This window comes from Mastigoproctus giganteus, chromosome 2 (genome assembly GCF_048544385.1).
Source record: "Mastigoproctus giganteus isolate SK-2022 chromosome 2, ASM4854438v1, whole genome shotgun sequence".
Classification (NCBI taxonomy): domain Eukaryota; kingdom Metazoa; phylum Arthropoda; class Arachnida; order Uropygi; family Thelyphonidae; genus Mastigoproctus; species Mastigoproctus giganteus.
The window spans coordinates 22744830-22758548 of NC_143576.1; the positions used below are offsets into that span (position 1 = coordinate 22744830).

At 39.3% G+C, this 13719-nt stretch overlaps 1 protein-coding gene across 1 annotated transcript in view; it reads left to right on the forward strand.

Annotated features, from left to right (window-relative positions):
* LOC150089217 (transient-receptor-potential-like protein) overlaps positions 1–13719 on the forward strand; it is a 127662-nt gene that overhangs the window by 38297 nt on the left and 75646 nt on the right. Inside the window, exon 7 of the mRNA XM_090389904.1 lies at positions 13067–13206. Coding sequence (XP_090246030.1) covers positions 13067–13206 — 140 coding nt within the window. The remainder of the gene's footprint in view (positions 1–13066; positions 13207–13719) is intronic.

Genomic DNA, 13719 nt, shown 5'->3' on the forward strand with positions numbered 1-13719 from the left:
GAAGACCTTTATGCCAAACACGATCAAAAGCCTTTGAGATGTCAAGAGCAACTACTTGTGTTTCACCGAACCTTTCCATTGAATTAGTCCATAAATGGGTAACATAAGCCAGAATATCACCAGTGGATCGACACTGACGGAATCCATACTGGCGATCGTTGATCAGACGGAAGGTTTCTAGGTAGTTTAAGAGTTGGCGGTTAATTGATTTCTCCATTACTTTAGAAAGAGTGGAAGTAATTGCAATGGGACGATAATTAGATGGGAGGGATTTATCACCCTTTTTAGGAACTGGCTGGATATGAGCAAATTTCCAAGCAGAAGGAAAAACACCTTTGGAATAAGAAAGTGAAAAAAGGCGGCAAAGAATAGGAGTAAGTTCAGGAGCACAAGTTTTGAGAACAAGTGGAGAAATACCATCGGGACCTGGAGCTTTCTTAGCATCAAGATTCATCAAAATCCTTCTGATATCCTTTTGACGGAAGACGACAGGAGGCATTGAATGGAGCGTGTTAGGAATGGTGGGAGGTGTTTTACCAAGATCATTAATACATGAGCTGGAAGAAAAATGGGATGCTAGCAGGTCAGCTTTATCCTTGGCTGAAGTGACAACAGAACCATCTGGTTTGGACAGAGGTGGGAGCAGAGATGGGCAAAAGTTGCGGCCAATAGCTTTGGCAAGAGACCAGAATGCTCGGCTACCATTAGGGCAAGAAGCAAGTTTTCTACTCTTAGCCTGTTCAAACTCTAGTTTGGACTGATTAATAACTGCTTTACAATTGTTGCGAGCTTTGGTGTAGGCAGAAAATGAAACTGAAGAATTAGAAACAAGCCAATTACGATATGCAACATTCTTCTCTTGGACAGCCTTAGCACATTTATTGGAAAATCAAGGTTTAGATAAAGAACGAGATTTTAAAGTGGAGTGTGGGATAAAGGATTCCATTCCTACAAGAATAATTTCACTGACACGATCTGAGCAAACGTTGACATCAGAAGTTTTGAAACAGTAATCCGACCAAGGAAAAGAAGAAAAGAAGCCTCGCAGGTCATCCCATTTTGCATTCTTGTAATGCCAAACAATACGAGGTTGGGAATAGCCATGAGATAAAGGTTCCATTGGAGAAGAGACAATCACCAAGTTGTGATCTGAAGTGCCTAAAGGACCTCTCACTTCGACCTTGTACTTAGAAGGGTTGTTTGTGAGAAAAAGATCAAGCGTATTGGCTGTATGATTAGGATTGTCCGGTATTCTTGTAGGTAAATGGACAATCTGTGCTAGGTCATTAGTAATTGCAAAAGCCTCAGCATCTCGACCTGCTGGGTCGGTGTGACTAGAAAATGGAAGCCAGCTGGAGTTGTGAACGTTAAAATCACCAAGGAAAATTACCTCACTGTTAGGAAAGTTAGACTGGAGAAAGTCAAGTTGCAAAGAGAGGAAGTCAAAGAGCTCCAAGTGATTAGTGGAGTTGGGAGAAAGGTAGAGACAACAGATGAATTTGACACAATGAGGTAGAGAGATTTTAAGCCAGAGAAGATCAAAGAGAGGAGATTCCAAATTGCCAAGTCTCTGACAGGGAATATCAGAACGGACATATGCACAAGTACCACCTTTGAGGCGAAAGGAATCATACAGCAAATAATTTGGACATCTGAGATGAGAAGTAGTTGAATCAACTGATAACTGAGATTCAGTCAGAAAAAGTACATGGGGTTTGGAAGACTGCAAGTGGAAATGGACATCGTTGAGATTGGAATTAAGACCACGTATATTTGTGAAATGAATTAGGAAGTCCTTGGGAGGTTTAGATCTTTTCGCAGATAAGCTTGCTCTATTATTTTGACAATTCATGGTGTATTCAATAGTAAGAAAAAGTGGGTGGGACATGTTGTATGAAGTAATGAAATTTTTGGATATGGCGTACATGTGGTAAGAATATACCCAGATCCTTGACATAACGTGGCCTCGACAATGCTCCCCGCATACACACTACTCGGACTCCCTCCAGTCACTATCTGGCAGAGTAGAGGTAGCAAGATTATACACTAGCTGATCCGGAAGCCTCCTAGAGAGTTACCAATAGGTTTGGTCCGGTGTACTATCTAGCGGCCGGCCTGCGAACACCGTTTTAGAGCTGTACCCTCGAAATGTAAGGAATATTGGATCTCGCCACGACGTTCATCATAACCTCAAAAATCATCAATCATACTGCATGATGGAAGAGATAGGGAAGGGTTGGCCGGAACTTAGCTCTAGAGACTAAAGACAAAAATAATAATTAATGATAAAATAATAATGGGCACACACGTACAAATCACAAAAGATGACACACTGGTTAAGAGTTAAGTCGTGGGTGGAAGTACCAAAAAAATACAAAACCAACCTATTATTTTTAGACCACTCGAATAATTAAATTCATCTACCGTAATGTGTGTCTTTGTTATGTCTGTTAATTGCGTGATGGTCGATTTGTCTGTTTGCTGGAAGAACAATCACAGTTTCTTTGGGGGGAAAACTTTGCTATCCCCGCCTGAAACCGACTAACTCAGCCACAGAGTGAAAAAAGCCCATTAAAGTTCCTGGTGTCATAGACGGGATTCGAACCCGGGCCTTTACCACCCGGTGTGAGGAGGACGGTGACGATACCACTGTGCTGCCCGCGCAGACCTGGGTGGAAGTACCAAATGATATTAGATTCCTCGTAAATAATTACTTCGATGGGATTCGAACCCGGGCCTTTTCCACCCGGTGTGCGAAGGACGGTGAGGATGGAACTACCACCCACCTGCACCCCCAGCTGCTAAGAGCATCTCGATCTCTCATGCAGTAGCCCTCGTTTGTAGCACAGTTGGTAGAATCGCCGTCCTCCCTACACCGGGTGTAAAAGACCTCAGTTCGAGTCCCGTCGATGATGTGAGGAATTTTAATGGGCTTTTTCACAATGTACCTGACTTCGTCGTTCCAGGCGAGGGCAGCATGGTTTTTTCTCCCAGGAAACTCGGTTTTTTCGTCCAGCAAAACAGAAAATCGACCACAGAACACATGCAATTTGCAGACATTATGTACGGAGCATTATAGCCTTAGCTGCTGATGCTCCTAAAACCATGTTAATGTTAATGTTATTGTTAACTTTAAAAAATTTGTCAATTATTCGTGTTTTGTATCATTCAAAAAGTCCATAAATACAAACAATGAGTCATTTTCGTCCTTTAATATCTCTCATAATGGCTTTGCGCACCAGTTTCACACAACTGTATCTCCTCAACCGTGAATTGGACAAATGTTTATACGAACTTTTTTACTCAAAATAATTCATACTATAAACTTAAAAAATATTTACTATACCTCCTGAATCACCCTATATATATATCTTTAGCCGTAATCTGTTGATCTGCTGTTTACTAGACGAAAAACCATGCAACTTTCGCTTGAGACCGACTAAATCATTCACGTTGTGAATAAAAGACCATAAAAATTCCTATAGTTATTGAGGGATTCGAACCCAGACCCGTCTCCCGTAGTTATGGAGGAAGAAGATTATAATCGCTATGATACTTGCAAGAGCATGCACTCAAAAGACATTAGCAGCATGAATAATTCATATTAACTTAATAAAATTCAGCTTTGTTGTTGAAAGGCATAATTCTAACAGATTCTTTCGGAATGAAGAAACAACACTTTACTGCTTTGGATGGTATATGTGTAATACTGAACAACAAACAAAGCAATATAATAGGGAATGACTACACATGTCGATCTCTCTTGCTGAGTCTTCGTCTGAGAGTTGCATTGCATGTTATCCGTTTTATATGCAATTTTTTTTTATTTATTCCAATTTAAGTATGTTTCATTTCTACTAACTGGAGAAGTGCCTATATATTGGCAAAAAAGTAGTTCTAAGTGTGAAATGGGCAGCTACCGATGGACAGTCTTCAATTGTAGGGAAAATCATTGAAGCAATAATCAGGAGTGCAGTACAAGATCATTTGGAAAGAAATGGAACTCTGAAAGAAATACAGCATGGTTTATAGAGGGGAGAATAATACTTAACCAACCTGATTTGCTATTTTGACAGTCACGTGTGAGCTTGACGTAGGAAATAATTTCGGCATTGTTTTATTGGATTTCAGTGAAGCATTTGACTCAATCCGTCATGGGGGGAACTTAATCAAATAATGGAATGTTGGAATCACAGGGAAAATCCTTAGATAGCAAGATTGTGAGGGTTGCGATTGCTAGTTATTCTTCAGATTGGGCTAATGTAAGATGTGGTGTTCCCCAAGGATCGGAACTGGGACTACTCCTTTTGATTTTCTTAAATGACATCGACAAAGGGATACAGGACATAATATCAAAATCGGCAGAGTAGTTATTGGTCATCCCTGTAAATATCATCAGGCCAGGATGCTTCTCCTACATGCAACAAGGCCAGAATGCGTCTTTTACATGGGACAGCACAAACGTTACTTGGGCCAGCATATTTGGTCATTCAGTATTGTTTTCCTGAATAAACTCGTTAAGTAAGTTGAATATTTTTTTAACAGTGGTTTGTGTAGGAAAGGTACTTTTTTGTATTACCAGTCAAATAGGTAGTCTTGTCTAAGTCGATTCTTTGCTATTGTCACCAGACTCGGATACTACATTTAACAGCTGTATTTGATAAGAGAATCTGTAGAAATTGTTTACAAGCTTCACTTATTTGCGTATTACTTAGTACTTTTTCACTGCAGGATGTACCCTCCACAACAGTATGTCCAACTTCCTTTTTTAGAAAACGGCTATCTAGTTTTGACTCTTGCATGCATGAATTGCAAAAATTTTGTACAAAATTACATAATTTGGTATGTATTTGTCTACGGCTTACTGTGGTTTCGTTACTCTTTGAAATAATTTCAAATAGTTTGCATTATATAATGCAAATAGTTTGCATTATATTTGCAACTCACAGTTTTTTAAAACAGTTAGTATTAGTAGAGACATATGATGCAAGGAAGCAAGCTTACACAGCAGCAGCCAAAATTTTAAAAAAATTTAAAAAACCTTCACATTTCACCCATTAACTCGCTCCAAATGTTTGTCTAGTTCTGCCTTGAATCTATTTAACCTATCAGCTTCTGCAACGACAGATGGAAGTTCGTTCCAGCAATCAACCACCCGCTGGCCAAAGGCAAACTTCCACACATCTATCCTACATCTGTCGTTCCTCAGTTTGAATTTATGCCGTCTCAAGCGATTATTCTGAACAAGAGGAAGAATCCCATCTTCATTGAGCATGCTTAAACAATTCAAGGCCTTATACACCTCACTCAGATGACCTTGCAGATTCCTAGTCTCCAGACACTGTAATTTGCAAAACTTAAGCCTTTCTTCGTAAGAGCAATCCTTTGTTCCATTCACTTCGTTCCGAGTACAGAGAAGGGCAACAAGATTAGTGAATGGAACAGCAGCTCTACTTCCTTCTTAAAATGAGGCCTCCAGATCTGTATACAGTACTCAAAGTGTGGCCTGACCATTGCCTTATACAAGGGGTCACCTCCTTATCCCTGCTAGAAAAATTCCCGTATATCATTGATAAGACCCCATGAGCTACTTTCTCAGACCGTCTGCACTGCTCATAAAATTTCATATCTGACTACACAATTACCCCCAGCTCCTTTTCATTCTCTACCACTGTCAGTGTAATACCACGCGAGGAACTTTAATGGGCTTTTTTCACTCCCTGGCTGAGTTAGTCAGTCTCAGGCGTAGATTATTATTATTATTATTGCTGCTCTTATATTATTTCTCCCTGATTGGGGGTTCCACCTCGTGACGTGTATTGCTACCAAGTACACAGAGTGGTTGTTGTTATGTCTGATCTTACTGTTGGTCGAGGAACTCTCTGACAATCCTACAGGTGTTCATGATTGCGACTTTCTGGAGTTCCTTGGTGTTTGCTGGGCTGTTATGTAGGGTCTTTGGCACCATACCTGTGGTTGACACGATGATCGGGAAAATCGTTACTTGTTGCGTATGCCACATCTCTTTGATCTCCTGTCTTAGGTTTGTGTACTTCCTGATTTTTTTCCCCATGGGTTTTCTGCAGGTTGCCAGTGTTGGGTACCGCTATGTCAATCAGATAGGTAGCCTTTTCCTTCTTGTCCACAAGGGTTACGTCCGGTATGTGGTGCCTGATTGTCCTATCCGTTATTATGGCGTGGTCCCAATACAGCTTGTGGGTTAGGGTCTCCAGTACTGCCAGGGGGTCGTACTTGTAGTATGGTACACTTTCTTCCATCAACTGGTATTTACTTGCTAGCTTCTGATGTAATATCCTGGCTACCTTGTCGTGTCTATGAGCGTACTCAGTAATTATTATTATTATTGTTGTTGTGCTTATATTATTTCTCCCTGATTAGGGAACTCCACTCCGTGATGGGTACTGCTACCAAGTACACAGGGTGGTTGTAATATCTGGTGTTACTGTTGGTCGAGGAAATCTCTGACTATCCTACAGGTGTTCAGGATTGCGACTTTCTGGAGTTCCTTGTAAATGTTCTCTGAGACTATTGTTGCTAGGTTGCTATGTAGAGTCTTTGGCACCATACCGGTGGTTGACACGATGATCGGGATGGTTGATACTTCTTGCATATGCCACATCCCCTTGACTTCATGTCTCATGTTCGTGTACTTCCTAATTTTTAACTCGTGGGTTTTCTGGACATTGCTAATGTTGGGCACCGCTATTATTATTATTATTATTTTATTTTTTTGTTATTATTTTTTTATTATTATTAGCCACATGGTGTAAGGAAGCTTGAGGCTTATGCTGCACCAGCCAAAAAAAAAATTTTTTTCTGAATTACCGAGAGAGAGAGAGAGAGAGAGAGAGAGAGAGAGAGAGAGAGAGAGAGAGAGGGAAATCACCAAGAAAAAGAAGAATGATGCTACCCAGCTCAGGATCCTGGGTGTGCCAAGCCCATACCCACCAGAGATAGCAAGGTTCCCCCCCAAAAAAACTGGGGTTTTATCGTCCAGCAAAACATGCAAATCGAACAAGAGCACACGAAATTTACAGACACAAATACTGGTTTATGTAATCATTTACGGGTAACATTAACATAATAATAATTTTTGTCAGTGTAGTACCACACATTTGATACGCTACTCTGGGGTTACTGCTTTCCATATGCAGTACTTTACATTTGTCAATGTTAAATTTCAGTTGCCACTTCTCAGCCCATCTGCTCAAATTTTCTTGATTCTGTTTCAGCAGTGTACTGTCATTAACAGTATGCTGCTGCAACGTACTGTCATTAACAACCCTGCCGACCTTCGTATCGTCTGCAAACTTAGACACTAAGCCTTATATACCATCATCAATATCATTAATAAATATAGAAAACAACAATGGACCCAACACTGAACCCTGGGGACTCCACTAATAACATCAGTCCACGAAGAGCAGTGTGCATTGATTTGTCTTCTCCCACTCAACCATCCGTTATTCATAGCGGCAATTTGCCTCCAATGCCACTGCTCCAATTTGTGCAGCAGTCTTCCATGTGCAACAGTATTAAAAGCCTTTCTAAGATCCAAATATATGATATCAAAATTATTCTTTGCATCCAGTTGCTTTGTGACTACATCATAGTATCCAATAAAATTGGTCAGACAAGACTGCACCTTAACAAACCCATGCTGTGTCCGAGCTAGAACTGAAGGCCTGTCTAGATGATCCCTCAGTGCTTCTTTAACCAGTGCCTCCACTGTTTGCTGTGAACGCTTTACTTCGACGGACCTGTTGTCATAAGATTTTAGTGGCATCAGCAACTAAGGCCATATTGCTCCGTATATACTGTCTGTACACTGCGTGTGTTCTGTGGTCGATTTTCTGTTTGCTGGACAAAAAACCCGAGTTTCCTGGAGGAAAAAATCATGCCGCCCTCGCCTGAGACTGACTAGCTCAGCCATGTTGTGAAAAAGGCTCATAAAAATTCCTTATGTCACCGACGGGACTCGAACTCAGGTCTTTTCCACCCAGTGTGGGGAGGACGGCAATTCTACCAACTGTGTTACCCACGAGAGTATACGGCACACCTGTAAATAGTGTCGAAACACCATACTGTGAAGTTCGTCACTGCTGATGGAGGGCAAAAATTCAAGAGGTGCTGGACAGTTAGTATTGTATGGAGGAGGGCTGGAATTTCTAGTTTCACGGCTACCTGTACATCTTTAGCATCTGCCCGGGTAGTAGAGTGATATCGTCACTGTCCTCTCCACACCTAGTGGTAAAGGCTAGGTTTCGAATCCCTTCAAGGACGCAAGCAATTTTAATGTTTTTTTTTCACTCCCTGGTTGAGTTAGTCCTAGGCATAGATGGCAAGGTTTCCCCTTCAGAAACTGGGGTTTTTTCTTCCAGCAAAACAAGCAAATCGACCAGAACACAAATAGGTATACGTAAGAAATTACGGGTGGCCCTAATATTGAATTTGTACATCTTTAGTTTCGTCAATATTCAATGCTTGAATTGTACATGAATTCTGTCCTGTTGATACTTACTTTTTTTTAAAATTAAGCTCAAAGCATTTCGTTTGTTAGACTTCAAAGGTTTTCTAAAGTAGAGTGTAATAAGATGATTATAGCACTTGTGAATTCTATAGTTAACTGAAAATCAAAATAGGCAGTTAAAGATCATTCACCAGCCTACCACTTTTCTCTCACCCTTATACCTTTCAGCGGCGCCTCCGTAGCCAGGTGGGAAGGAGCAGCAGTGCGTAGCACACGCTTCTTGATTAGACCGGGCTTCGAGCCCATCACCACCAAATACGGAGGATGCGGAAAGGTCAGGGAATAACCACCGCATATCCCGGAGCAATATGGCCTTAGTTGCTAATGCTCCTAAAAACCAAATAAACAACAACAATACCTTTCAGCCATATAATTCGTGGTACCGACTGCTGAAAGTGTCTTGTTGTTCGTAGAGTAATAGTTTGTTGATGAGAAGGATTGGTTTTGTAGGCAAGTGCGAGGCAAAGAAGCTAGCAAATGACCTTGATACTCCTGTTGGTTTTCATCTGACCTTAACATATTATTATTATTATTATTATTATTATTAGCCATATGGTGCAAGGAAGCCCAAGGCTTATGCTGCACCAGCCAAAAAAAAAAAAAAAAAAATTCTGAATTACCCCGAGAGAGAGAGAGAGAGAGAGAGAGAGAGAGAGAGAGAGAGAGAGAGAGAGAGAGAGAGAGAGAACAAGAATCAGAAGTAGAAGGGAATCACCAAGAAAGAGAAGAATGATGATATCCAGCTCAGGACCCTTGGTGTGCCAAGCCCATACTAGTTGTGAGCTCCTGGGGTTGTTCATTACCTCTGTGGCAACTGATGAATTGTTGCCTGCCACTGGTTTGGAGTGGACTGGATCAGGGTCATCTTTTGGTGTTCGTAGCCCTCATTATGTTATATCAAATATATTCAAATTCCCCTACCTTAAATCTGTGTTTTTCTTTCCTTCTTTTTTTTTTTTTTTTATTCTAAAACGTTTCTATAAATCTGTTATTGAAATTATTTTCACAGCACTTATTCAGGCACCAGCTTACTCAGAAAACAAACTTTGATGGATTGTTAATGATTCTGCTAATGGAAAAAGACGAGAAAGAATTTATATTAGAAAAGTGTATTTAAAAATTAGTTTTGTAGAATTTTATTGTTGAAATAAACTCATTGAATTTTATTTGAATTATATTTTTTTGGGATCTATTTTTTTCTAAGGCCCTAGGCACACAGTGCCTATTGGAAAACATGGCTGTAGCAGTGGTGTAGCCAGAGTAGGGTCAGTAGGTACATTTAACCTGAGGCAAACTAGGCTCTTACCTCAGGTTAAAAGCTGAAAGGGACACCAAAAGAAAGATTAAATAATTTCCAACATTTTCGATTTTATGTTTTGATTATTCCAATCTGTTTATCAACTTGCTTTTGCAAGCCAAAAATTTTTGTTGTGCCACTGTACAGATACCAAGCTCTGCATGCCAGCTCTATCTGGGGGTGCCACCAATGTTGTCGCCCCCACTGGTTGTCATTTTTATAACCTCAATTTTAATTTTATATTAAAAATTGTACCAGAAATGTATTTTAAATAAGTCATATTTTGTTAAATTAATTTTTTTTTATATATATTTTAGGGGAGGGTGCAATTTTTCATTCTTGCCTTAGGTACTAAAATGGCTCATCACGGCCCTGTACCCCCAATGCTGAAATCTGGTATTGTGACACTTTTTAGCATTGCAGCAATTGATGCCTTTCTTTTGTGAATGTACTTGCTGACAAAACATCCTGGCTACATCACTGGACTGTAGTCTAGATTTGGGTCCCATTTGACTCGACGAATTCTTTAAGCTACTTCAATCGATGGGTGCAGCTTTTTATGCTTGCACGACGTGCAAATTGGCCTGTGAACATACGTGTTGTACAGCCTAGCCAAAAGACATATGAACTGTATTAGTACTTGTCACCCAATATGGATGGGGACGGTGGGACTAGTGAAGTGGGAAAGAACTTATGAAAAGAATCGCTTCCCTGTCCTCAGCTGTAGTTGTATGGTAATTATATTGTCCCAACACATTTGTGGCATCAGAATATCAGAACCAGTGAGAACTGATGTGTAATACTTGCACCTTTGGGTAAACTTCTAACAAAAAATATATAAATTATTTAATATTGTTTTCGTTTTTTTTTTTCTATGTATTGATATTTTTTCCACTTTAATTACTCTGTATTCGATTCACTCTTTATGGATTGAAATTTTTTCTTTTGTTCCCATACCAAACCAATTTTTAACAATGCATTCCTTCTTGAAACAAAGAAAATTCAGTTATACAAAATTAGGAATTAAATATATATATATATATATATTCTTCATATTTGAAATGCACGTGACTAACTTTTAGCCAGGTGGATCAACAACAGTGATGCTTTGGTAGCTGTTTTTGAATGCTTAGCATTTTAACGAGCAGCAATTAGCTATGTTACCTCATCAATGGGAGATGAAGTATCCCATCCATAAAGCCATAACAGCCTAACTTAGTATGGGATATGCTTAAAAGTTGGTTGATTGGTTTGGAGTTTTGTGGGGCATGGGCAGCTTGAGGCCATTGGTAGTCCAGCTAAAAAAGTGTATTCGGCAAATGCTTAGAATGCAGCGACTACCCAAGTTATAATTCTTTCAAAGAGCACTATTTGCACATGGTCTTTATACTCTTGGGTAAAGATTGAATAATAAACCTTATAATGACCCAGAATTTGATACTGAAAAGACACCCTGAGTAGCCACTCTGTTAGCTATGACTAACCATTTCACGAAATGGAGCATTCCTTCAGTAACAGCATCGTGTGTTCGTATAACATGCACATAAAACAGGCGTACAGATATATGGAAATGCTTAATTTAAGCACTTTAGTGCATAAATTATCAAGACGAAAAATTTAAGTGACTTGGAATGTGTCAAGACAGTCAGCGCCAAATGTGGTGATACTAGTATCTCGGAAACTGCAATCCTGCTGGGTTTACATGTGTAGTTGGAGTTATTGGGTTATTTAGATTGGTCTAATAATCGAATAATAATCAAACCAAACAATCCAGCTAATCAGTCCTGTTATCAGAAATAGCTTGTTGAATTGAGAGGCCAGGGGATGGTGACAGTCAGTCAAATAACCGGAGGATCAAACAGAGTTCCACTCCTGTTAACAAGAATAAAAACCCACAAAAAAAAACAACAAAGTGGGTTACAATGGGCTCAGCAACATCAGCCCTAGATAGTGGAGGATCTACCTGATCTTGCAAATTCTGGGTTCCTGCCAGAGGCAGACTGACCAAAAAACTTACTGGGAAACCCTGGTGGGCTGGAGGCCATGTGATTTTTTCCATAAACAATATGGCCATAAACACTAGTATGAGTATGACGCCACTACAAATTTTCCCTAGTAAGAATTTTTGACTCAGTCTGGCTCTGGTTCCTGCTGTTTCGCTCTGATGGGAGAACCAGAATATGGTGAACAGCATGAATCCATGAACCCAGTCTGCCTCTGGTTCCTGCTGTTTCACTCTGATGGGAGGAGCAGAATATGATGAACAGCATGAATCCATTCTGCCAGGTGTTGATTATGTGCTTGTGTGGGAGTTTTTTTGTGTTGCATACTGGATGGGAGGAGCAGATGGTTCACTCTGATGGGAGGAGCAGAATATGATGAACAGCATGAATCCATTCTGCCAGGTGTTGATTATGTGCTTGTGTGGGAGTTTTTTTGTGTTGCATACTGGACATACTGGTGGAGCAACTTTTGGTGCCACAGATTATCTGAATTTGTGTCCGTTCAGGTGCTTCCCTTCGTGGCTGTATTGTATCCATTGATAAATGGGTTCTTCCAACAGGGAAAGCACCATATTACAAGGCCAGAACTGTGCAGTTCTGGTTTACAGAAACATTGGAGTGAATTCAGTCTACTGTGATGGCCTTCCAATTACCAGATCTCACTCCACTTGAGAATCTATGGGATTAGAGGTAGAACAAGCTGTTCAGAGTAGAAGTTCCCAATCATCCAGTGTGCAACAACTATGGAAAATAGTTAAGGTCAGTTTGGACCAACATCCTTGTGACATGCTGCTGATTCCTTGTTCAGTCCATGCCATGATGAATTTAGGCTGTTCTGAGGGCTAAAGGGGAACTTTTTGCTATTAAGTAAGTGTATTTTATAAAGCAGCCACTCAGTGTATATCATGGCATATACCGCCATATCACAATAAATAAATAAATTATTTATTAATAAATAATTTATTAATAAATAATTTATTTATTTATTTATTTATTATTTATTTATTTACCGCCATATCGCAATAAATAAATATCACTTCTCCAATGAAAAATATTTTAACAATAAACTGGCAACATGAACATACAATCTCGTAATAAGATTTGTCTTTGTCTATAAAAAACATACAGAAATAATGATGTGTTTATTTAGTTATAACTTGGCTGTTTTGCTCTAGACTTATCTATAATATAATCTTCTCTTTTTATTTATTCCAGCACACATTTGGCAAGAAACCCGAGAATTCTGGAAACATGGCCTCATCAATTACTTTCAGAACATGTGGAACATAATTGATTTTGTACGGAATATTTTATATGTAGCTACAGCTGGTCTTAGGGTATTCGCTTATATTCAGGTATGTGGCTTGCTTTTAAGTTGGTTGGTTCGTTGGTTTGGATTTTATTGGCGCATTAGCAACTAAGGCTATAATGCACCAAGACCAGGTCATATATAAAAATTTAAGCTTTCAATGACTTAATTAGTTAGGCCACCATGTCAACATATATAATAATCAATGTATAAAAGGTATAAAAGATAAATCAATAAAGAAATAATAGCTTTTAAGTTCTTATGTTAATATTGAATTTACTTTCTAAGCAACATACTTTTGAATTTACAGTCATTTTAAATCTTGATTTCACTAGTTTAAAACCTCACTGTTTGCAGGGGATACATTCCTGAAAATGCCCGCAAAATGTAAGATAATAGATTATGGTAAAAAAGATGTGGGTTCTCAGTTCGTCAGACATTTTTATATAAAATATATCTTAGTAATATATTTTATACAAGTTGAGTAGTCATTGATTCTTCTGAATGTACCCCAAGTTGAGTTTAGAGGTTTCATATAAAGTTTGTGATATAAATTAAC